Source organism: Acinonyx jubatus, chromosome D2 (assembly GCF_027475565.1).
Source record: "Acinonyx jubatus isolate Ajub_Pintada_27869175 chromosome D2, VMU_Ajub_asm_v1.0, whole genome shotgun sequence".
Taxonomy (NCBI): Eukaryota; Metazoa; Chordata; class Mammalia; order Carnivora; family Felidae; genus Acinonyx; species Acinonyx jubatus.
In genome coordinates, this window is record NC_069393.1 from 7,164,823 (window position 1) to 7,190,682 (window position 25,860).

General features: G+C 45.9%; 1 protein-coding gene across 3 annotated transcripts in view; it reads left to right on the forward strand.

The window, feature by feature from the left end:
* The window catches only part of ACTN2 (actinin alpha 2), a 72,630-nt gene that overhangs the window by 25,880 nt on the left and 20,890 nt on the right, over positions 1 to 25,860 (forward strand). The window contains exons 2-11 of one of the 3 annotated variants that reach the window (XM_053207420.1): positions 2,949 to 3,063; positions 3,991 to 4,110; positions 4,906 to 4,992; positions 8,797 to 8,884; positions 10,637 to 10,715; positions 14,517 to 14,598; positions 17,654 to 17,739; positions 20,617 to 20,709; positions 22,466 to 22,696; positions 25,391 to 25,562. In XM_053207420.1, coding sequence (XP_053063395.1) covers positions 2,949 to 3,063; positions 3,991 to 4,110; positions 4,906 to 4,992; positions 8,797 to 8,884; positions 10,637 to 10,715; positions 14,517 to 14,598; positions 17,654 to 17,739; positions 20,617 to 20,709; positions 22,466 to 22,696; positions 25,391 to 25,562 — 1,153 coding nt within the window. Of the gene's footprint in view, positions 1 to 2,948; positions 3,064 to 3,990; positions 4,111 to 4,905; positions 4,993 to 8,796; positions 8,885 to 10,636; positions 10,716 to 14,516; positions 14,599 to 17,653; positions 17,740 to 18,871; positions 18,958 to 20,616; positions 20,710 to 22,465; positions 22,697 to 25,390; positions 25,563 to 25,860 lie in introns of all 3 variants that reach the window. The other 2 variants (XM_027046951.2, XM_027046950.2) reach the window with 2 other exon arrangements.

Genomic DNA, 25,860 nt, shown 5'->3' on the forward strand with positions numbered 1-25,860 from the left:
TCGAAGATCATTGAGGAAATACACAAATGAATGTGTGTGTTCCCTCTGGGGAAGAAAGCTGGGTGGTTGGGAGTAGGAAGAAAGGGATGCTTTTCACTTCATACCCTTTTGTACCACTTGAATTTTTTTTAAGTTTTTTAAATTTATTTTGAAAGAGAGCGAGCGAGTGCACACACGCAAGTGAGGGAGGGGCAGAGAAGGAGAGGGAGAGGGAAAATACCAAGCAGGCTCTGCACAGACAGCACAGAGCCAGATGCGGGGCTTGAACCCACGAACCGTGAGATCATGACCTGAGCCAAAGTTGGATGCTTGGCCGACTGAGCCACCCAGGTGCCCCTACGTGAAGTTTCATTACCTATTCAAAAAGTAAATAGATGGGTGCCAGGGTGGCTCAGTTGGTTAAGTGTCTGACTTGGGCTCAAGTCATGATCTCATGGTTTGTGAGTTTGCGTCCTGCATCAGGCTCTGAGCCTGCTTCGGATTCTGTCTCCCTCTCTCTCTGCCCCTCCCCCAACTCATGCTCTGTATCTCTCTCTCTCTCTCTCTCTCTCTCTCTCTCAAAAATAAATAAACTTAAACTAAAAAATAAATCGCTTCTCGGCCTTTTGGCTAAAATCAAGTGTAAAAAAAAAAGTAAATAGATAAACTAATATTGAAATAAATAAATGATGGACTCTTTGTAACAATCTTAGTTTCAAACACCAAAGTTGGGTTATCTAGAGTAACTCTGTCCCATAGAGCTTTCCATGATGCTGGAAATGTTCCGTATGGGCACCATCCAGCTCAGTAGCCACCAGCCACATGTGGCTTTTGAGCACTTGAAAAGTGGCTGTGCCCAGCAAGAAGTTGCTGTGGCTGAGGTCAGAGAGATTGTTACCTGTTTTCCCCTCTAGGGTTTTGATGGCTTCCTGTCTCACGTTTAGGTCTTTCATCCATCTTGGGTTTATTTTTGTCTGTGATGTAAGAAAGTGGTCTAGTTTCATTCTTCTGCCTGTTGCTGTCCAGTTCTCCCAGCACCGTTTGCTAAAGAGATGGTCTTTTTTCTGTTGGATACTCTTTCCTGCTTTGTCAAAGATTAGTAACCAAGAGCACACTGTATACGCTGTATGTTAGCTAACTTGACAATAAATTCTGTTTTAAAAGATAAAGAAAAGAGAAGTGGCTTGTGCAACTGAGGAACTAAAATTTTAATTTCCTTTAATTTTTATTAATTTACGCTTAAATAGCTACACATGGCTAGTGGCTGCCCCATCGACTGGGGATAGATCTAGAGTATATGGTTTCAAGTTGTTCTTCTGTTTAAAGCTGACTAAAGTTTAGATGTGTTTTGGGAGACCTAATTATTACTGTAGGCTCTCCGAGTAAAATGAATTCTTCTAAGTCCAAGAAGACGCCTACATTTTTGCCCTTGAACTTAATGCCATCACATATTTGTTGAAAAAAGTGACAATCGGGTTTTTAAATCTTCTTTATTACTCAGGAAAATCATTTTTATGGAAACTGTGTCTTTTTGTGGCGTTGCATGAAAGCTGTTTATTTTTTAGGTATTCATTTTGTCATCTAGAACACAGACCCTATCTGCGTGTCTCCCCACAGAGTAACGTGCCGGGCATTTTGTTCTTGAGCCCCACAGCTGTTGTGAGACAAGGGGACAGTTTGCATTCTTAGCCAGCAGCTGCCAGAAGCACTTCTAAAATGGTTTTGGCAGGAAATCGTGCACAAGTGGAAGCCAAGTTAAATGCGGCTTGAAAAATAAACAGAATGACTTTGGATGTCACTTCATATATAGTCCATCTTTCCACCGAAGATTGTCTTTGTAATTTGTTAACCTGACTAGGCTGTATCTAATGGTCTTTGAGATGCAGGGTCTAGCTCAGGGCCTGAAATATGCCAGCCAGTAGGAAGTTATTGTTACTATTACTGTTATCATTATTTTTAATGACTGACTCTACTGCAAATCTGTTTAATTAATTTAGTTACTGGCTTAACATTGTTGTGCATTCAGGATAAGCTAGATGTAGGTAATTAGTGGTTATGGGTCCCCTCCTCTCTTCTCCTTTCTGTGACACAATACCGCCCACCCTCTGCTCTAAAGTAAGACATTATGAACATTCCTGAAACATTATTTATTCATCCGCTCTGCAAGCAAGCTTATTTTTGTTGTATGCAGGGAATAAGCACACTCTAATGTAGTCTGTATTTCCTACAAAGTAAGAGGTTTTCGGAAGGCATAGGTGTGAACATGGTACCTTTTTTTAAAGTCCATTTATTTTGAGAGAAAGAGCACAAGTGGGAGAGGGGCAGAGAGAGAGAGAGAAAATCCCAGGCAGGTTCCATGCTGTCAGTGTAGAGCCAGACCCAGGGTTCGATCCCATAAAATGTGAGATCATGATCTGAGCTGAGATTAAGAGTCGGATGCTCATCCTCCTGAGCCACCCCAATGCCCCTGAACATGGTACCTGTTTGTTTGCTTGTTTTTTTAATGTTTATTTTTGAGAAAGAGACAGAGTGAGCAGGGAAGAGGCAGAGAGAGAGAGAGGGAGACACAGAATCTGAAGCAGGCTCCAGGCTCTGAGCTGTCAGCACAGAGCCCGACACAGGGCTCGAACTGACCAATCGTGAGATCATGACCTGAGCTGAAGTCGGATGCTTAACCAGCTGAGCCACCCTGGCGGCCCTGGACGTGGTACCGTTTTAAACAGAAGGCACAAATTCCTCAGGCTGGCATATCAAATAAATGATTTTCTTTTGTCCCTAAAGGGGAAACTAACAAAATCTTTAGTTAGAAAGACTTTAGTCTTTCAAGTCGTTCTTTCCACCAAATTCTCCCCAGAGGAGTTCCAGCCTCTTAGACTCCCCAGAGTGCATACGATGTCAAGTGTTGTCTGCATGGAGGGGGGCTGACCGCTGATGGGTCTGTGCCCAGCAGTTTCTGGTTCTCGTTGCAGACCTTCACGGCCTGGTGTAATTCCCACCTAAGGAAAGCTGGCACCCAGATTGAGAACATCGAGGAGGACTTCAGGAATGGCCTTAAACTCATGCTGCTTTTGGAAGTCATCTCAGGTTGGTCCTGGATATTGCATAGCCGTCCTACCCGAATCCTGTGCGTCCGCGTGTGAGCACTAGATATGCGTCTAGTTAGAGATGACTGTATCAGAAATTCCCTTTGAACCTGGCTGGGCAAGAACATGGTATTATTAGCAAAGAAAACCTTTCCAAAGAGCAGTCTGCCTGGACTTCTTTTTCTGCCCTGAATAAGGAGTAAATTCTGCTTAAAACTGACTAATTAAAATCATGTTTGTACCACCCACCTCAAAACAAAATAAAAGAAAAAAAAGTGACGTTTATGTGACTACCCACCAAGCTGCCCTCTCTACTCTTAGCCCAGCTAGCGCATCTCCCAAATGTTGTCGTTCATGCAGCCAGCCGGTGTATGTGTTGGCGTTAACTCGGAAAACATGAGCTCAAATCCCAGAGGGGTTGTGTTTTGCCCTGAATTTCAGTTGGCTGGATTAGAGTTTGGATGAGAGGAGGGATCACCCTTGAAGAAGTGTGACTGGGAGGGCGATGGCAAGTCTGCCCCGATCCATATATCTTCATAATCAGGTGTCTCAGCCCTGGCAGCCACCGCGGTGATTTGGACTAGGCTCTCCTGACTTCCTCTAATAGCTAGTCGGCGGCTCCAGACGCTCCCAGGATACCAACCAGCTTTTCTCCATTCTCCTTTGTAAGTTGGCTCGTATGTGGACCAAACTGGAGTCTCCCGGCAGATCTGAAAAGCATATGGCTCCACATCAGTCCATTGGTCTTGAAAGTTTTTTTGGTCCGTGTTCCTCTACACTGTGATTTACAGAAGCCAGAGACCCATCAGAAATAGTCAGATACCGTGCTTTCCATGTAAGGAAGCACCGACTCTGAATGTTGGCATCTTGGTTCCACGTCAAGGAATTAGTTTCTCTGTGCCTACGCTCTTCTTTTTTCATCTGACAGGGGAAAGGCTACCGAAACCTGACCGAGGAAAAATGCGATTCCACAAAATTGCTAATGTCAACAAAGCGTTGGATTACATAGCCAGCAAAGGCGTGAAACTGGTGTCCATCGGGGCTGAAGGTAAATGAGGTGTGAGAAGAATAACCTTGGCTGCCACGCTGATCTCACAGTGGGGGGCAGGTGTGCCTGCTGCCGGATGAATTCTTCCCTCCCTCCCTTCTGTTGCTTGTGTCTGCTTCACGTCAGGCTCTCTGGTAGGCTCTGGTGTCTAGAGATGAGAATAAAAGGTAGCATGAATGGGAGACCAGGCTCTGAGGTTATCCGTAAAGACGAGAGTCAAATATAATGCTCTCTTCTTCAAACCGATTATCGGCATGAGAAAGACCTTAACCTTCCCAGTCACTCTTAAAAAGAACTAATTAATAGGAGGAAAGTGACCTCTTCATTCTCTGGGATATTGGGAACCCTGGAGAGTTTGGTAGGAGCTGAGACTCCCCTGCTTCTTAGTTTACACAACTGAATCCTGTGAACCTGCCACCTGGGGACCACTGGAAGGATCGGGGTCTAAAGAACAGCCTGTGTTCTGTGTATCTGATGACTTAGAACCCTAGACCATCTAGTCTTTACACTTTGGAAACTCTTGGGTTGTTTTTGGTGATTATGCATTCGCAAGATTTGTGCTTATGATTAACTCAGAATTCATTTAATCTAGAGACATTTGGTTATGAATACTGTATTTATAACTAGACACACTGCCACACTTACAAAAACATCAACTGGTCTTTCTGCGTATGGATGTAGTTTCCGATAGCTCGGAAGTCAAAGCTTAGGGGAAACGTACAAGTTCTAGGAGAAGTTTATGCACCGGTTATGTTATCACGACACTAATTTGTTGTTGTGTTTTCTCACCTAAAGAAATTGTGGATGGCAACGTGAAAATGACGCTGGGTATGATCTGGACCATCATCCTTCGCTTTGCTATTCAGGATATTTCAGTTGAAGGTAAGAGATATGGTTGAAGATCTGATGGTAATAAGATACTTGGGGTGATTGTGTAAATTGAGTTCATAAAGTCAAATTTGAATAGGGCTTTTAAGCTGGAAGTGCCATTTACATGATTTAAGGAAAGATATGGGAGTTGGGTTTTCACAGGTTTTATATTTGTATGGGAAAAGACCCCAGCAATACTGTTTCATTCACGGAGGTGGAGTCATTTGGGGAAAAGATGAGCACGTGTTCAGAACAGAAGTCGCTTTTTAAAATGAGCATTTTTTTGAGCTTCTAATTGCTTATTATACTAGTAGGTTCACAACTAGAGCAGTGCTGTTAAGACTTGAAGCTGAAACACTTTTTTTCAGGTGCAAAAAAACAGTTGCAATCTGAGTTCATTCATTCACCCTCCCTCCTTCCCTCCCTTCCTCCCTTCCTCCTTCCACTGTCTGTTTCTGTCTTTCTGTCCCTCTTTCTGTCTTTCTGTTAACAAAATCTCTATTGTTATTGTATCTTTCGGCCCAACAACTGTTCTGTCACTATAATAGAATCGTAATCCTTGGCGTTCCACCGAAGATGAAAATCTTTAGTCTTTGACGCCCACTGTACTCCTAAATATTTTGATGAATTCAGCACTGTTGAAAAGTGTCAAATTGACATTCTCAAAATTAGAACTTGGCCTGTTTAGGCTTCACATCACAAAACATATAGCCGCAGAACGTATTTAAATAAGGCGGTGTGAATTGTCCAGCCAGTCAGCATCCTGTCATTTGTCACCTGACAGCTAACCAGGTACCTGCATGGTGAGGGGGGCGTTGTTTATAATTCTGCCCAGGATGGAGTCCCTGTTGACGCTGGTTTTTCACATGACGTCAGTTGCTAATCAACCAACAAACACTAAAAAACCACTAATTTATCTACTGCTGGACCAGATGGCCTGAAGCCTATGGTATTTACCCTTAAGGAGTTTCTTACCCACTTAGATTATTCCCGTCTGGCACTGAAGCCCCACTTGTGTCATCTAAAAATCCAAGTAAGATATGATGTATTAAAATCTCAATAATTCAGGCTCAGAAATGACATCCAGCTTGAATTAATAAACAGCCTGAATTTGAAAACTTCCATAAATGTGCTTTTATTCAAGCACGTTTCTTTCATTCCGGCGAAAATAACAAAATGCTTCTTAAAAGTTCTCATTGTATTATTAAGAGGCGGCAACTCGTAATAACTTTACCAATTTTATGTACTTCCAGATATACATATTTAAACAGTTAAACCCACCTTAAAGAACAAATATGAATTTTTTGGTTTTACTATTTTAAAAATGTTTACTTATTTTGAGAGAGAAAGAGAGAGTGTGAGCAGGGGAAGAATAGAGAGAGAGAGAGAGTCCCAAGCAGCCTCCATGCTCAGTGCAGAGCCCAGTGTGGGACTTCATCTAACTAGGAGATTATGACCTGAGCTGAAATCAAGAGTCAGACACTTAACTGACTGAGCCACCCAGGTGCCCCTATTTTTATTTATTTTTATTTTCTTTTACTTTTTTAATGTTTGTTTGTTTTTAAGAGAGAGACGGCACATGAGCAGGGGAGGGGCAACGAGAGAGACGGAGACACAGAATCCAAAGCAGGCTCCAGTCTCTGACCTGTGAGATCATGACCTGAGCTGAAGTCGGATACTTAACCGACTGAGCCACCCAGGTGCCCCAGTGACTGGCAAATTTAAATTTCCATAGCAGTTGTGAGATTTTATTCATCTACTTTACCTCTGTTTGCCTTGCTAGCCTGTTTCATTTAAACTTTGTAATGTACAGTACATTATTTCCTCCTGGCGTACTTTTTCTTATTAGTTCTATTGGCCAAGACCACTAGATAGGGAGTTTTCCTTTGACACCAAAGCAGGAGACCTTCTTTGGCAGAGGTTTCTGTAATGACAGCCAGCATCTGTACAGCATCTGTACCAATTAATATTTGAATGAGGTCTTAGAACTTTCAGTTGCTTTTCCAAACAAGAATTTTCTAGAGAAGAGATGTGAACAGGAATCATTCAAGGTATTCCATAGCACATGAAATTTTGGGAGTGTGTTTATTTAAACTGGGTTATAGGTCAAAAGGAAGTCAGAACTAGAACGGATAATTTAAATAAATAATTATGGAATACTTACTTTGATATTAAAAAAAATAAACTTCAACTCTAACTGAAATGGGAGGCCAAGTTCCAGTGTTAGTCAAGAGTCCGTGTGTTTACAGGGGTTTTCTAAACTGTTAACACTTAAATACAGATAGCATCCTAGATTTTAGGAGCGGGTTTGAGGAACTGTTTGGATATACGTAACTTTGGGTTCTCCAAGAAGCAAGTGCCACGTGGGTATTAGATGCTGTCTTAGTCTGCTCAAAAACACCATAGACTGAGTGGCTTGAACAGCAGAAATTTATTTTCTCATGGTTGTGGAGGCTAGAAGTCCAAGATCAGGGTGCCACTGTGGTCACTTTTTGATAAGGACCTTCATTTTGGCTTGTGGATGACCACTGTCTTGCTATGTCCTGTATCTCTTCTTATAAGGGTGCTAATCCCATCATGGGAGCCCCACCCTCATGACCTTATCCAACCTTAATTGCCTCCCAAAGGCTCCCTATCTAAATAAGTTCAGTGCTTTAACATCAGAATTTTAGGGGGATAGAAACATTCAGTCCAGAACAGACATGCAGGAGATTTGGGGGGCTGGGGTGGGTGGAGGGGAATGCCTGTGAGGAACAGGAAATGGCCAGTGCGCTTGGCCAACACCCATGCTGGAGAAGGGAAGGGAAGGCTTGGGAGAGAAGAGTCTTACCTGCAATGTGGTCCTTAGGTCTGTTCACAGGCTGGCGGGGAGCCCTTATGCCTTAGTTGCTCTTAGAGGAGCCCCACATGCACAGGATGGCCCAGTTCTAGGGGTCCCTCCCTCGCTCAGTCTTTGGCTGGAGCAGCTGAGGAAGTATGGCCGCTGGGGAGTGAGGGATGGATTCAGAGTGCCACCTGGGACCTCTGTGAGCTGCCCTGTGCTCCCAGCAGCAGGACATCGGAGCCGCACAACTTCATGGCTACCACAGGGGGGTGGTGTCATTTCCACTTGGTCAGAACTCAGGTGGCCAAACCTGAAATGCACTAATGAAAGCCTTTCAGTATTATAACAATCACTGGGTAAGGGAGTAAATCTGAGACACTGTGGCCTCTGGTGAATTCCATTTACCCAGTATTCCAAATGGTAAGTGAATTGAATGACAGGTTAGTGAAGTCATAAACTACACACAGATTTTAAAGTTTCCTTTAAAAATGGTAAATTGCCCAAATCCCTGAAGTCTGGTTGTTTGATACTTATGGTATCGTAACTTGCAGTTGCTCCTGCATTGTCCTTTTCAGGTCTCTCTTTTTATTGTTTAAAGTTTATTGTATTTATTTTGAGAGAGGGAATGAGGGAGGGGCAGAGAGGGAGAGAGAATCCCAAGCAGACCCCACGCTGTCAACATGGAGTCCAACGCAGGGCTCGAACTCATGAACCGTGAGATCATGACTTGAGCCAAAAATCAAGAGTCAGATGCTTGACTGACTGAGCCACCCAAGTGCCCCTCCTCTGCAAGTCTCTTAAGTGTCATCACAAGGCAGTCCTTGGGCACAGGGTTCTGGCTCCCGCCCTTCTACAGAGACCACAGGAAGAGAGGATGTGTTTGATGGTTGCCCCCCACCCCCCCCAGGACGTCTCCTTTTAGAAAGTGACTGGGAGTTGGGTGCATTAAGTAGTATTTCCATGCGGACACTTTTTCCTGGCTGTCATTACAGAAACCTCTGCCAAAGAAGGTCTCCTGCTTTGGTGTCAAAGGAAAACCGCTCCTTATAGAAATGTGAATATTCAGAACTTCCACACCAGGTAAGCAGCCAGGGCCCTGGGTTCTTACATTCTTACTGGGATCCTTAGATGGCAGGGAGGACAGTGGTTCCTTATACTGGTGTCTTCCTGCTCCTGTCTGAGCCATGTTTTATGTATGTAGAGGAACCGAGGCCATAGAATCTCTAATGCTTAAGATCTCTCTGGGGGTGGGTGGGGGTGTCTGATTAAGGTTTGAGGCGCTGGTAGAACAGCTTGGTATTGGTAAGTGAATACCTTGCAGCACCTGAATGGGGCTTCACAGTTTGGAGGTGTAGGACTACACCTCACCGTTGCCTTCACCTGGTGTTGGGAGGAGGTGGAAGGCGGGGCTTCTCGGTGAGAAGGCCACCGAGGCAAAATGCGTGTTCCCACAATGGATCGTCTGCACACCGATGCCTCCCTGTGTTCGACGGGGAAAGACGCTTCATCGGCCAACTTCGTATGCTGGGATTCGAGAGAAGTAGAACACTCACATTTGCAAAATGACAGGAACCTGGAGAAATGAAAGCTAAATGCCATTCGAGAGCACGGTTTTGTCACGTGCTTCAGTATTCTACCTCATGCAGGTCTTCTGTCATTGCTATCTGTGGGTAGACGAGCTGTCTGTATTGTCACCCTTTATACCGTGGGTTACCTATGAATATAAATGAGTCCCCAGCCACTGTGGGTAATCAGAGAAATGAAGGGTGAGGATGAGCCACAGGGGAAAATCGGGGAGGTTCTTCTGGGGAGACAAGTATCAGTAGAGTGTCTACCAAGTGTCAGGCACCGAGCCTTGAGGGGCAGAGGTGGGAAAGAGGACTTCCTGTCCCTGTAACACGCAGTCTGGAGGGCATGAGAGCCACCAAGGGCTGAGACCTTCTGCCAGCATAAAAGTCAACCAGTTCCAGACTGGCTTTTCATTGACCTTCTTGCTTTCCTCCTTGGGCCCACGATTGGCCCAGGCACTTCAGCTGTGTTGCCCCTGGGGCTTCCCTCCTGCCCTGCCTCCCCTTCCTTCCCTGGAGAAACAGAACTCCAGCTCCCAGCCCTCAGTGAACCCCTGGTCATCGCTGGGAGGCTCACCGCCCTAGGTTGTCTGAAGAACGGTTAGCGCAGGTGTCTCTGGGGAAACAGATGGAAGCCCAGGCCCTCCTTGCTAAGTCCCTCAGGTGCTCGCTTGTCTTTGCCTTTTTAAAAACATGTAAAGAACCTTATGGGGAAAGACATGGGAGTACCTGGGAGCTCATGGTGACTTTTCAAGTATACTAAGAATCTTGGAGAGAAGTATGTCGTGGACATTTCGGGGTAGACATCCTCATGTGTGTTTATTGGGTAGACCCTGGCACTTGGATCCACATGGGAGACTTGGAGGAGAGGGAGGAGGGGTTTAGGATGGAGGGCACTGAACCGGGAGGAGAGCAAGACACAGTAGAGGGGCATCTTCCTTCTCGTCACTGCCGGGTCTCCCAGCCCAGAACCAGAGTGGGCTGGCGGGACGGGGAAGAGTCCTGGGCCCGAAGCTATAAATGAAGAAGAACCGAGGACCCTAGAAACCCCCTGGAAAGAAGACTGGTGTTCAAGGAAGGGACTACAGTATACTGGGTTGGGTAGGGAGGGAGGTACATGGGGCCTTTGGTGCATTAAGTCAGACAGAAGGGCGTTAGGGGCCATGCGTCCCAAATTTCGGGGCTCCATCTGACCCCGGGCTGACCCTTGCTGCTGCTTTTTCTCCACTAACACGTGTTCCTGTTCTTCCTGACCATCATGCAGCTGGAAAGACGGCCTTGGACTCTGTGCGCTCATCCACAGACACCGGCCCGACCTCATTGACTACTCAAAGCTTAACAAGGTCATTCTGGGGACCTGGCATGCAGCGCCCCTCAGCATGTTGTCCTGAAATGAGCACGTCAGCACTGAGCTCACACGAACACCCAGGCTGCCACCAGCATCGTGTCCCCAGCTAGCCTTGCACGTAGTGCAAATGGGAAGGGGAGCCAGGAAAATCCTTTTATTAGCGATTAATTAATTATTAATGTTAAATAATGAAGATGGGACAAGACCCAGAGCCACATCAGCCTTTTGGCCCAAATTAAGATATGTTCGTCCATTTGGCTTGATTTACTTTGAAGGTTTTTAGAGATGTGTCTCAGAGATTTTACGCTCCCAGATTGTAAATATGAGAAGTGAAACATCTATGGTTTGGGGTAAAGAAGGGTTCAAATACCCTAGGCCTTCCTTTCAAATTCCCTTTACCTTTTCTGCAGGGTTGAGCTGCAGACATTCTCACTCAGAATTGATTAATTTCTCACACAAGGGACACTCCATAATCATCTTGCCATTGACAGAAGGTATTAGCCGTAGCCTCGGAAAAGGGTTTCTGTCGTTCAGTTTTGCTCTCTTTAGAAACTTCAGCTGAGGAAATTTTAATTCTCTGTTTAAGCTTAAGCTTCAGTTCGCTTAAGTTTCCATGAGCGTCAGAATCCCTTCTTTAACAGTGGTTTAAAAACGTGAATCTGTGACAGAGAAAAGAATGCCAGGCCCCTTCTAAACCTGGCGGTAGGTAGTCCTGCTGCCCTAGACTTAACAACGTGTGAAGATCGAGGGCTAGAGGCATTGCCTGCCCCGAAGATGTTCCCCCAAGCGATGGTTACGGCCCAGTTCCTTCCGGTTGCTGGTGTGCTTCGTGGCCTTCACGTTGAGTCACGTGTTTTGCTGTGGAACTGTTCCTGCTGCATGCTGCCCTCACCTGTGTGGTGCGCACGGTCATGGGAAGAGTGTCCTGGCTTTTGCCACCTTCTTATTACTTTTTTGCAATTATTATTATTTTAATGGTTGTTTTTGTTGTTGTTTGTTTAAAAAAAAGTTTTTTTTTAACATTTATTTATTTTTGAGACACAGAGAGACAGAGCATGAACGGGGGGAGGGTCAGAGAGAGGGAGACACAGAATCCGAAGCAGGCTCCAGGCTCTGAGCGGTCAGCACAGAGCCCTATGCGGGACTTGAACTCACGGACCGTGAGATCATGACCTGAGCCGAAGTCGGACGCTTAACCGACTGAGCCACCTAGGTGCCCCTAATGGTTGTTTATTTTTGAGAGAAAGAGGGTGCCAGCAGGGGAGGGGCAGAGAGAGAGGGAGACACAGAGTCCGAAGTAGGGTCTAGGCTCCGAGCTGCCAGCACAGAGCCCGATGTGGGGCTTAAAGTCACGGACCGTGAGATCATGACCTGAGCCGGAGTCCGACACTTAACTGACTGAGCCACTCAGGTGCCCCTGGCACCTTTTTAGCTGTCACCTGCTCACTGCCTCCCTCCCGGCCTGTCTCCGATGACAGCTACTCCTGAGAAATTTACTTGTACCATAATGGAAGGTTGCCTGAGTGCCTCAGCTTTTCAAACACATTCTCTTATTGTGGAGTTATTTTGAAAAGTTTCAGACTTGGAGATAGTGTATATTTTTTTCAGTGAATCTCTATCTTGTTTGCAAAATGAAGAGATTGTTCTAGATCGAACGAGTTTCATTAGCAGTTTACAGTGGTCGATTTTTATTACCAATGGTCCACAGACTTGTGGTAATTTGCCATGTCTGATGAGTGAAAAATGATAGCAATTAACAGTAGCAGTTAATAGTTACACAGCTCTAGATTAGAGTCGGTTATAAATAAATACGTATATTTATTATACACATACGTATGTATTAATATGTAGGTTGCACATGCATAGATATCATACATATATTCATACATGTACTAATATGTATATTGTGTATATATATTATTTTATGTATGTTACATATACATACATAGTCATTCAATACAATGCACAGTAAAATATAATGCACTGATGAAGTAGGTACTATTATTATCCCAGTTTTATAGATGAAGGAAGTAATGGAATTCAGAAATCTGCCCAAGGTCACATGGCCAGTAGCTGAGCCAAGAAAATACTTAACTGCCACATTTTCTCTCTCTCAATCACAGTATAAATGAGGTGGTTTTCACAGAGTCGCAGAATCATTGTTGTAATTTTTTTGAGAGCGAAAGAGAGAGACAGAGAGTGTGTGCAAGTGAGTGAGGGGCAGAGCGAGAAATGGGGCTTACACGATGTATGACTTGAACTCACGAACTGTGAGATCAGGACCTGAGCTGATGTCAGGTGGTTAATGGCTGAGCCACCAAGGCGCCCCATTATTCTATTTTTAATACTGAAATTTTTCTTACGTGTTTAAAACAAAAAGAAAGATACTTTTACTCAGCGATTTGGCTTTATAAATAGATGCATAAAATACACAGGTAAGACTCACTTGGTGATAAGGCTGCTTTTAATGAAATGATGATATGCTTCGTTAAAACATTTACTGGAAAAAATGGTTTGCCTGAAATGTATACTCTGTGAGGCCAGGAAGCTTAGTTGGGTTTCTTTGCTGAGCCTCGTGAATGTGTTTTTGAAGGCTGCCCTTCTAAAACCGCTTCAGCGTATGAAACTCATTCTACTCCTGTAAACCATTGCAGTTTCTAAAATGTTTAAATGGCTTTGATGTTAAAATTCATTCAAGCGATCCCAGGACTAACACTACTTTTCAGTTTGATTTTCTATCTTACCTACCCCCATCCCATTTAAGGTTCCTAATAATCTCTTACGTGGATCAAAACAAGAAGTGTTAAATAAGTCTTTAAATTTTTCTATGTTTTAGATATACACCTCTGGTTAAATTTATTTTGTTATGTTATAAATTAACACACACACACATATAATTTAACCAATCTTACTGTGAAGGTAAATGTAATCTTAAGAACAAAAATTTCTTCACAATTTTCATAATTTTAGTCTTTAGCTTCCCAGAAGCATACTTTTTTTTTCAAATTTTTTAATGTTTGTTTATTTTGATTATTTATTTTGAGACACAGAGAGCATGAGTGGGGAGGGGCAGAGAGAGAGGGAGACAAAGAATCCAAAGCAGGCTCCAGGCTCTGTGCTGTCAGCACAGAGCCCAACACGGAACTCCAACCCACAGACCATAAGATCAGGACCTGAGCCGAAGTAGGACACTTAAGCGACTAGGCCACCCAGGTGCCCCTAGAAGCATAATTTTTGCTCTTGGTAGCCATCTTGGTAGCCATCTTGCTCAAGGGTAGCCGCCCTTGCTTCTTTAGGGATCCAGATGTTTCACCGGCTACCATGTTTTCGTCCTCTTTACCCCTCAGCTTTCTTACATCTAAAACAAAGGTGTTAGACATTCTCCATGATGCCCTTCCAGATCTGGAAAATGTACGTTTCATGATTTCTTCTGGAATCATTTAAATGTTGTCGTCAGTAGACTTGAAAATAAGCTTGGAGGTCTTCAGGGTTCTTTCCGGTCCGTGAGAGAATATCTGTCAACTTTTCTGCCTACAAAGCAGTTGGCCTCTTCATTTGGCTCACATCTTATGATTTGCAGTGTGCATGGCTCGTGTGGCTTTCACATCATTTTTGGTTTTTCTCTAAATGTTTGGAGGGATTGGGAAAAGATAAGAAGGAATATTACTTACACTCTCATGGTTATGTGGTGGGCATGAGAAAGTCTCCTCTGAAAAGTAAGGTATGTAAAAAACATTACTCGTAACCCCTGTCCAAAAGATACTTTCAAAAACTGGCTATGCTGTGTTTCACACAGGATGACCCAATAGGAAATATTAACCTGGCCATGGAAATTGCAGAGAAACACCTGGATATTCCCAAAATGCTGGATGCTGAAGGTAAGAGGAAAATTGTGTTTACCGACTCACATAAAATCCGTGGACTGTGCATGCTATGGCCACGTGTGGGGGTTTGTAAAACTTTATAGCCAAGTTACATCTGGAGTACTTAAGAATCCGAGGAAGTTTCTGTCCTTGGCCACAGGAGGGTTAAGGGAATTTTCCTTGTACCTGGCTCTTGAATTCTTTTTAAAAATCCTGCTCAAAACCACGTAGCAAAACTATAGTGAAAATAATTTGATAAAAGGTTCAGCTTTGGCAAAGAAAAGGCAGAATGCTTTGCTTTGTGATTTGCTTTGTGATTTTTATTTTTGTAACAACACATCGTTATTTCTCTTAACAACGGAGACAAGTTTAGCAAAGAAATCTTGTGAAGTGTCAGGACTTCACAAGGGAAAAAAAATCCTTCCAGCCAGAAGAAGTTACAGATTCGAAATACACAATACTGAACGTTCAGCCATCAGTGTGCCTCTCAAGCTTCCACGTTTCATTTTGGGTCTAAATTACATTTAGTTAGATCTGAAAGAAGCTAACTTTCTCAGCGGTTTTTCAGCTGAGCACCATTCATGCTGGGGACTGGTTTCCAGTAACTTCTGTGCTCTCTGCATGTGATGAATTTGTGTGCGTTGTACCTACGGCACACCATTGAAAGGACAGATACGTGGAGACCATCCATTCAATTCACTTGTTTGCGATTCTCTTCGCACTCAACAGACGTGTATCGAGCGCCCACTGTGTGCAGGACCCTGCTAGGTCCTGCAGGAGATCACGAGGTGTGGAAGGCAGGGTCCTACCCTCAAGGAACTTCTGTTACTATGTTTGTTGTTGATACTATTCTTCCCTGATGGTCCATTTCTTCCCCTAATTGACATGGTTGGGGGAAAGCAAAGAACTTGATTAGAGGCAATTGTCAATCTTCTGATCCTCCTTATTTTTGGTGATTGCATTTTGAATTATAAACTAGGTGGCTTGAAACAACGCAAATGTATTCTTTCATGGTTCTGTAGGCTATAAGTCTGGAGTCGAGCTGTTGGCAGCCTCATGCTTCTTGCAAAATCTGGAGAAGAGGTGTCTTCCTTTCTCTTCCAGCTTCAAGAAGCCCCAGGCATTCCTTGGCTTATGGTATCATCCATCACTCCAACCTCTGACTTTGTCCTTACATGACCACCTTCTGTCCATGTCTGTCTCTCCATCTCTTTCCCTCTTCTTATAAGGACACCAGTCCTATTGGGTTAAGGATCTTCCCTACCCCAGCATGACCTCATCTTAACTTGAGTATATTAGTAAAGGCCTACTTACAAACAAGGTCACATTCTCAGGTACTGGGGGCGGGAGTTAGGACTTCAGTATATCTTTTTGAGGGACACAGTGCAACTCAAAACAGTGATCTTTGAAGTAGGGTTCTACTTTTACCCACTTATTTGAGCATTTAAAGAAATGTTTATTCATTTAGAGAGAAAGAGTGTGTGTGTGCATGAATGGGAAGGGGAGAGAGAGAGAGAGAGGAAGAGAGAGAGAGGATCTCAAGCAGGTTCCATGCTCAGTGCAGAGCCTGACACAGGGCTCAATCTCATGAACCTCAAGATCATGACCTGAGCCAAAATCAAGAGTCAGATGCTCAGCCGACTGAGCTACCCAGGCGCCCTTTAATTTAATCATTTTATCAAACACCCACATTATTGGGTGTTAACACTTGAATATACTCCTCCGAATCTGTGTACGGTTTTCAAAAGCTCTTTAGAGAGAGAAAGTAATAAAATAATGAAGTAGCAATGGAGAACAGTTGCTTTTCCTTTTTGTCTGTCTGTCCTCTCTAAGCCAAGTTTACATTTGTGCGATATCTCCTTGGACCTTTCCATAGAGTAAATAACTACCCAGAGTTTACCCACTTGAGTTAATAGCTAGAATACTAAAGGGAGGAAAACACAGGAGACATTTAGCTAATTAATGCCTCCTTAATACACTGCAGTTGAGGGTGAGTTCAGGGTCACCATCATTATTCCTCTGGCATGCTGACATGCTTCTTAGTCGGTAGACTTTCCCCCTTCGTTTCTGAGTCCTGGTCTGGGCGTGTATCCATCCTATGTACCCTTCCAGGCCAGTGAGACGTCCTGGTACGCCTTCATTTCCTCCTCCCTTGTGACACATCTTAGTCTATTCCTTTTCTTTTCCTTTCCTTTCAAATGGTTCGGAAAAAGGCTTACATACTATATTATTTTCTTTGTAATTTCTCACAGGAAACTTCTGGCAGCGTCGTGAACTTGACTGCCTTGAGTGTGGGGCATGTTGTGATATGACTGCCCAACAGGTCCCGGGCTATGTGACCGACCCTTTGTCCTTGCTACCTGCACTCAGACTTCTCATCACCACAGCACTGTATTAGCATGTCCCTGTTTTGGCCACAGCACGTGCTGGCCACCTCCTCTCAGAACGCCCACCCCTCTGGTGAAGGCTTGCCTTCCTGCCTGCTGCTGCCGACCTCACTTCCTGTCATTTGTGTTGGTCTCCGGACCCTATGTGGGGGTTTTCCAGTGGCTACTTGGGTCTCTCTCCCATGAACAGGTTACCTGTAACAAACACTGGGGAAACTTCTAATCTTACCCGTCTTCCCTGCTTTTAAAACATTCTGGAAGTTGTTTCCCTATTTTCCTCACAAACCTTTCCTTAAGGTGAGCACCAGGCTTCGATTCATGGGTGCGTATGTTCTGTGTGGATCTTGGTTGACCATGGGGCCCTCCTTGCGTACCGCGGTGGAGAGTCTCTGGGAATGTGCTGTTGTGTGCATTCTGTGGAATCCTGGAGTTCTGATTCTGGCTATGGATGTGACTTCCTTGCCAGTCTAGGGGTCTTCTGCACTAGCCGTGTCCTTCTCTTTGGCAATTCTCAGAAGTATACAGAGAGTAACGACTTCTTTGATTAGAGCCAAAGTTTTGACAACATAAGTGTGTGGGGGTGAGGGGGGAAGATTCATTGCTTTGGCTTCTCTGAGGCCGCACTTGGCAAAGCCTGTGGGTACTAGAACATCCGAGTAGTTAACCTTCTTTTCTCCACACAGATTTAGTATACACTGCCAGACCCGATGAGAGAGCCATAATGACTTATGTTTCCTGTTACTATCATGCTTTTGCTGGTGCACAGAAGGTGAGGATGTAAAACATGAGTCACCACTCACCCTTCACCTTCTGTGTCTTAATTTTTTTTTTTTCCCAATCATTTTTCTCTTTCCCCCTCTCCTCTGAGTAAGGAGACCTGTCTGGTTCTGAGAAGGCAGTCATTTGTCTTTTTTAGTCTAGTTTTCTTTGAAACTTCCTTTCTGTCCATGCAGTAGTATGCTGTTCGTGTTTGTTTTCCAGAAGATTCCATACTGTTACACAACCCCCGCATCCTTTCTATTGGTACCCTCTGAAAACCCAATGACTAGGTTTTCACCCTTAGGGAATTACAAGGTATCTTTTTTTTTTTTCTTCAATTTCGTTTTGTCCAGTGACGGAATGGAGTTTACAGGTAAAAAGCAATTCAGAAAAAAAAAAAAAAAATGGTGTTGCCAAGGTGAAGGAGGAAAGGATGTGTGTTCACACGGTTCTGTTTTCTCTCTTCCTGTTGGTTATTTCGGCAGCTAATGCAAACGCTAGCAAGAGTCACAATAAGTACAAGCCGTGTATATCCTTCTCTTTAGATGTTTTATTACCCATGGTGATTTCTGTAAATGGCAAGGTAAGTACGCGCAGAAGGCATTAAAAGCCATGCCCTCTCCGGTGAACATCCTCCTTACAGGATCCAGAAAGCCAGCAGTTACAAAGGTGGGGTGGGAAGGTGGCAGGAGAGATGGGGGCTCAGAGCGCTGCCCGGATTCACAGCATCTTGCGAGGTCACATGCGTCGCTCAGAGCAAAAGCGGCAGATGACCCGATGTGGTCAAAAGATGAGCGGACGTGGGCCTCGCACGTCATTAGGAAGTGATAGCAAGCCCTGAGGTGCAGCACCCAGTCCCCCCCAGTTAATGCCTCAGCTGTACTTTTACAAGCTCATCACGGGGCAGGGGAGGAAGAAAGGCCCTCCGTTGGATTGTTTTAAAGCCATGCCGGTCCAAGTCGTTCTGTTCACAAACCACGTCAGGGCTGGAGAGCCTTCCTGAGCGCCGGCACTGTGGGCCCGAGAAACACACAGAAAATGGATCAGTGTAAACCAATTTGTTCTTCCCTTTGTTCACCCTGGTTTCTACTCTTCATCTGTGTGTGTGTTTGTTTTCTGTGTTATTTTTTCCCTCCCTTCAGACATTGTGAACACTCCCAAGCCCGATGAAAGAGCTATCATGACATACGTTTCCTGCTTCTACCATGCGTTTGCGGGCGCGGAGCAGGTATTCAACACGTGTCGATCTGGGCTGCTGTTCTGCATCGGTTTTAGTTGTGTGTGTGTGTGTGTGCGTGTGTGTGTGTGTATGCGCGTGCGCCTACCTGGGCGTGCATTTGTACGCTTCACATCTTACCCTGGAATCCTTCTAAGTGTTTTGTAATGACCTAATATGGCAAGTTCCAAACTGGGAATTGTTTTTGGTAATAGCTTTAACTTTAGACAGTTCCTGAAGGTTTTTTTAAATTTTTTTTTATCTTTCCTCCTTTTTTAAAAAAAAAAATTTTTTTTTTTATCGTTTATTCAATTTTGAGAGACAGAGACAGAGTAGAAGCTGGGGGAGGGGCAGAGAGAGAGGGAGACACAGAATCTGAAGCAGGCTCCAGGCTCCCAGCTGTCAGCACAGAGCCTGATGCACGGCTCGAACCCACGGACCGTGAGATCACAACCCGAGCCGAAGTCAGACGCTTAACCGACTGACCCACCCAGGCGCTCCTATCTTTCCTTCCTTCTAAGCTCCTGCTTTTATTTCATTAGTAAATTGTGGGAAACATTTGTGCTTTAGGAAAAAACAGGTGCCTTGAAAATGGCGCCACGTTCATTGAACAGTGAAGGGGACGTTTGTTGAGAGACGAGCACCTTGCTGGTGTCCCTTATTCTCCTCTGCCTAGAGACTGCCTTCACTGCTCAGTGATCGGTTCTGACATCCTTCAAGACTAATCTTAATTGAAATAGCAAAATGATAGTAAGGTTAAAACCTCAGAAAAATCCACATTTCTTAAGACACACGTTGTGGGTGATGGTCCCTCAGCTACCTCCATATGCACCTGTCTCTTGCCCCTTCACCTGTCTCTGCTTGGAGAAAACCGATGGATTGTGGTGACAACATAGTATTGTTTTCTGTGATTTCTTTATGACTGTCACCAGCACATGATGCTAACTGCAGATGGGCCCTATGGCGGGCTTTAGAGGCAAGGCTTTGGGACAGGTTGGGGGGCCGGGGGGGGGCAACTTGGCTCTTCTTGGTTCATCACATGGTCGTGGTTCGGGGCACTTTGCCACTCCTGGCCCAAGTGCCCCTCCACAAAGTGATGGCCGAGAATTATGTACACCTCAACCACTTCTCATGTACGTTAAACAAATCTCGCTCTGTGGAAGGTTCCCACCTAGCAAGATCCACATATTTATTTTAGGACAAGAGGTCTTCTGTTAATTCGGTGCAATGCCAATATATATTCAGGAGCCAATTATTTTTTGCTTTGATTTCCAAAGGCTGATGGTATTTAGAGAGTTCTCACCCCACTGTCAGGAGGTCAGTAGAGTACTCGGGTGGACATTCAGGGACGGGAGAATTTGGCTTCCTTGACCCATTTATTTCTGTCACTAACTTGCTTGCTGTTTTATGAAGCTTCTGTTTTAGACTAATGGTATCTCCCCGTTACTCCCCACAGTACATTCAGCCTGCCGTGTAAGTCTGTGTAACAAAAGGTGTGAAACGATCCTTAGTGTTAAACAGCCATACCCTCAGCCTTACTCCACCCTAACTTTGAATCTGCACTGTTTACAGCACGCCATCACCTCATCCCCCTCCTGCCCTCTCACGCTCCGTTCTGTGCATGCGCCTCCCTGTCACAGAGCTGTCCTGTTTACCTATTGTGTTTTACAGGCCGAGACAGCAGCTAACAGGATATGTAAGGTTCTTGCTGTGAATCAAGAGAATGAGAGGCTGATGGAAGAATATGAGAGGCTAGCAAGTGAGGTAAAGGAAGTGGGTGACCGGCAGTCCTGTCCATTCCCACCCAGAGGGTGAGGCACGGAGGGTGAACCCCGACTGTCAGTGTTGCCTTTCTTTGCATTTTTCATCTCAGATGGAATCAAAAGTAGGGAGCTACACTCGATCTCAGAGGTGGTTCGTCTCGTAACAACTTACTTACTGGCCCAAAAGCAATCCTGATGGGCTTCCCAGCCACCCCGAGGCATAGAGGTCATTTGTGTGTTTTAAGAAGGGGGTGTGTGTGATGCCATTCTCAGCTCTGCACCCCCAGGGTCGGACGCCCCCCAACGACTCACGTGCCTTACTTGTTTTTTTTCTCCCTGCTTCATTGGTTACTGACCTTACATAGGGTACCCTGTGTTATTCCAAAGCCCTGCTCTGCACAGTGACCGAGCATCATAGGAACTGTTGTGAGACGAGGCTCAGCCTTGTGTTGTCTATGAAAAAACCTAGAGGGAAACGTGGGGGAGACAGGGCCCTGCATCCAACGTCCTTGCACATGAATTTCCATGATGCCTCCTGCAGCTCTTCAGCCAGATTCTCGGTTACAAAAGCACTTTCCACGTCGTTCTTCTTTCTGTTCTGATTTTGGCCGAAGTAGCAACTTGCACAGCCTCGTCCTGCCGCGACGTGGCTTCTCCCATACAAGGGACGGGCTGAGTGCCGTGCACGGCCACATACCCCTCTGGCTTGATCTCCGTGACAGTGACGCATTATCACAGACCAAATCATTTTCGCTCTGACTGAATTTAGCTGATACGTGGTCCGTCCTGGCAAAAGTGTCGGGATCCTGGGAAGCAGTGTTCATGGTAATCCCGCCGGATGGTGCCGAGTTTCTATTTCCCTCCTGCTGCGATGGGAAAATTCAGTTTGTCAGCAGTGTTTAACCCCAGCAGCCCACTTCAGGCACCACCAGGATCAAAGGACAGATACTCCTCAGCAATTACATCCTTCCTTTTCTCCCCTGGTCCTTTGTTTATCCTCCTCAGACCCTTAGACTGCCGGTGTATCACCGTTTTAACTAGCTTTCATTCTCACCTGCTGTCATTTTCCGAGTGATCATAAATGCAAATTATTAGTGGCCTTTCAGCTTGTCAGTAATTTAAGAGAAGGGGGTATATCACTTCATGCTTAGAAATTCACTACCATTTTCATTTCGACCATGTGGATTTCCTTGAAAGCTAAATAACAAATCAAAATATACATTGGTGGGGAGTCGGTCCCAGATTGACAGTCCATTTCTCTGGTGAATAGCTTCATTAGATTTGAGCTTATTCAAAAGAGAGTTACATTTTTAAGCCAAACCCAAGTCTTTGCTGATTTTCCATTTCACCCTGTCAGGTTTTTGTTTTCCATTTGAAAGCTCCATCCAGCATTTGTCTGCTAATGTCCGGTCCCCAAATTTCCTGTTCACGTCCCATTTTTGTGAAAACATGACTCGTGCTGACTCTAAGTTTCCGACCTGTGTGTGGCATCGTTGGGGTGATCGCCAGTGGCCATGGTGGGAGGGACATCGAAGTTTTCATTCATGCCACTGTGCATTGGGGTGCCGTTTTATTTTCTCCTCTCGGTCGGGAGTTACTGTATTCGTAGTCTGTAATTTTAGGAACGTTAGGTGAATCCATGCCAGTTGTTAGGTGCTTCTGTTTTTTTGGTTTTGTTGTTTTTGGTTTTGGTTTTGTTTTTTAACGGGGGGCAGTTTGCTGGTGTTTTCAGCAGCGTTTCTGTGTTTTGGGAGCAGCTGTTGGAATGGATCCGTCGCACGATCCCCTGGCTGGAGAACCGGACCCCTGAGAAGACCATGCACGCCATGCAGCAGAAGCTGGAGGACTTCCGGGACTATCGGCGCAAGCACAAGCCGCCCAAGGTGCAGGAGAAGTGCCAGCTGGAGATCAACTTCAACACGCTGCAGACCAAGCTTCGGATCAGCAACCGGCCCGCCTTCATGCCCTCCGAGGGCAAGATGGTGTCGGTGAGCACCGGGCCGGGTTCCCCCTTTTGTTCAGGGAGCCTGTTCTCTGATGGGCCGCCCACAAGGCCGCCTTGACTTCTCCAGTCCTTGCAGCTACCAGATACAACTTTGGCCCTGTAACCCCTTCCTTCCAGATGTCTCCAACCCACCAGCATGCAGGTCTCTACCCCTCACTGCTCCAGGTGCAGGGCCTTGCCAAGAGCAACCTCTACCGCTTTTCTCCCCTCCCTGCCCTCCTGCGACCTGGCCTCGTCTTCCCAGGCCTCCTAGCATCTACATCTCGTTCCCTCTCTTCCCTGTTCTTTCGACCCAGTCACCTTCCCGGAGCTGGTGCTACATGCGTATCCCTCCCTGCACCTTGGCTTCCCGGCTCCGCTGAGTCACTCACACCAGCACACGGGGGACTGGAAAATCCCAGACGCCACCGCCTTCGCCGCCTCCCTGTAGCTCAGGCCTGCCCTCGGCTCCCCTCGCAGCAGGCAATCCAGAGGGAGCTGTCAGTGGCAGCCCTTCTCACCTCCTCGCTGCTTCTTTACTCCTTCTGCCCTTCACCACGCGGCCACCTGGCGTGTCCCCTCCTGAGACCATTCCTGTGCAGCTCAGCGGCGTCCGTGGTGACATTCTGGTTGTCACTTTTATTTTCATACTCTCTGCTGCTTTGACCCCATTAACCACACCTCCTCCTTGACACTCTTTCCGCCCTGTTTCCTTCCCACTCCATCCAGGGCTCGGCTCAGAGCTTGGCTGCCTCCTTCCCCCTGCCCCGGGGTCCATGGGAGGACGTCTCTCGGGGGTGGGGCTGACCCTCTTCTCCACCTCTGTACTCCCACGCCATCTCCCCCTCAGCACCTGAACGCCGTTGCCTCCCAAGCTGTCCATCTCGAGCTTTGTTTCCTCCCCGACATCCAGGTTCACGTACCCACATGGACGTCTCAGAGCATTTTCAAAGCTGACCTGTCCCCGAGCCCCTCTGTGGCATGCTGTCTTAGCAGATGGCATCACGACCCCCTGAGTTACTGATGCCCCAAACCCAGGCCTCATCCTGGACTCTTCCTGTCTGTCACCTTCTCTCAGGCACTTGTTCAGCAGTCCCACTGGCTCTGCGTCCAGGTTCCAGATTGTATCTTGTCCGTGCCCTGGCCTGCACCTGCACAGCCATGCTGTCTGCTAAGCCACCTCTCTCTCTTCTAGGGCCCCCCGTGGTCCTCCTCTCCCTGGCCCCTAACATTCACTTTCGGCACAGCAGCTGCTGGGCTCTTTTCAGAATGTAAACCAGAATGTGTCTCTACTTAAAACCCTCCATTGACTTCCTAGAATATTTCAACTAAGTTCCAGATTATATCATATATAATATATAAGCCTATATTATAGGATCCCATGTGATCTGACTCTCTTCCCACCCAGCTGATCCCCACTCCATGTTGTGTCACGTGCCCTTGGTGCTGTTTCCTGCACACAGGGCCATCCCTGCTTCAGGCATCAGTGCTGACTCCCACCTCTTCATGTGACTGGCTTTTTCTGTCATTGAGATCTTGGCTAAAATGCCACCTCCTTGGATGTGTCTTCTCCAAGTGACCTACCTGAAGGAACACCGCCCCCCCCCCCCACTAGTCTCTCAGCATCACTCGACCCCATTTTGTTTTTTACCTCATAGCCGATCACTTGTTTAATTACAGTTGTCCCTTGCACAACACAAGTTTGAACCAAACATATCACATGGATTTTTTTTCCAGTAAATACAGGACAGTACTGTAAATGTAGTTTCTTTTATCTTTCTTTTTTTTTTAATGTTTATTTTTGAGAGAGAGAAAGAGAGCACACACAAGTGGGGGAGGGAAGAGAGAGCAGGAGACACAAAATCCGAAGCAGGCTCCAAGCTCTGAGCTGTCGACACCGAGCCCTACATGGGGCTTGAACTCACGAACCGCGAGATCTTTACCTGAGCCAAAGTCGGAAGCCTAACCGACGGAACCACCCAGGTGTCCCTCCTTTTGATTTTTTTATAACATTTTCTTTAGTGTGCTCTATGGTAAGAATATAGTATATAACCCATATGACATACAAAATATGTGTGAATCAGCTGTTGATGTTACCAATAGGCCTTCAGTCAACAGTAGGCTATTGATGGTTAAGTTTCGGGGAAGTCGAAGTTTGTACGTTGGTTTTCACCTGTGCAGGAGGTTGGTGCTCCTGTGTTGTTGTTCAAGGGTTAACTGCACTCACTTATTCTTTCCTTCCCGACAATCATGAAAGCTACTTGGGGCAGGGAACTTCACCGGTGTCGCTTACTCTTGTACAAAAGTTTCTCCCTAGTGCCTGGCACGTGGGTGTTGTCCAGGAAATGATTGTTGGTGGCTGGCTGGCTGATTGAGCAGTCACTGAGTAGTAGTCAATTTGAATTGAGTCACCCCGCGGCTTCATGTTTTTCTAGCCAGTACATTCAAGCCCTGTAAGCCTCTGTCCACATCTGGACAAGTGTCGGGCATTTACTGGCTGATACGAACAACCGTATGGGTTGTAAAAGGCCCTGGTGAGAACGAAGACGTTTAAAAGCCAAAGCAGTTGAACAGTTAGTTATTTGGGGATAGGGAGGGCGGGTAGCAAGGAGAAGAAAACGCTGTCGGACTCGTAGCAGAGGGGATTTTGTAGAGGAGCCCAGAACGTAACCTGCGTTTCATCCTCGAATGCCCCCAGGATATCGCCGGCGCCTGGCAGAGGCTGGAGCAGGCGGAGAAGGGCTACGAGGAATGGCTACTCAACGAGATTCGGAGGCTGGAACGCGTGGAGCACCTGGCGGAGAAGTTCAAGCAGAAGGCTTCGACGCATGAAACATGGGCTTACGGCAAGTACACTAGCCTGGGGTTGGGTTTGTCAGCACCGGACAGGGCCACACTGTGCGGTCTCTGCTAACCCTGTCCCTAATGCCAGTGACCCTGTGGGCAGGTGTCCTCACCTCGCCCCCCCCTGCTGTCCCAGTACTAAATTTCTTCGGGAGGTGGGCGTGAAGGCGTATTTTCTAGTTGAGCAGATAATGTACTTTTTCACAAAATGGCACTCAAAAATGCATTCTTCCCACGCTTCCTTATGTAAGTCCTGGCCTCCTTCTGTCTTCCCCCACTTTCTTTCTGTTTGATCCATAAGTATCTGTTGATTCCCTGTCGGTC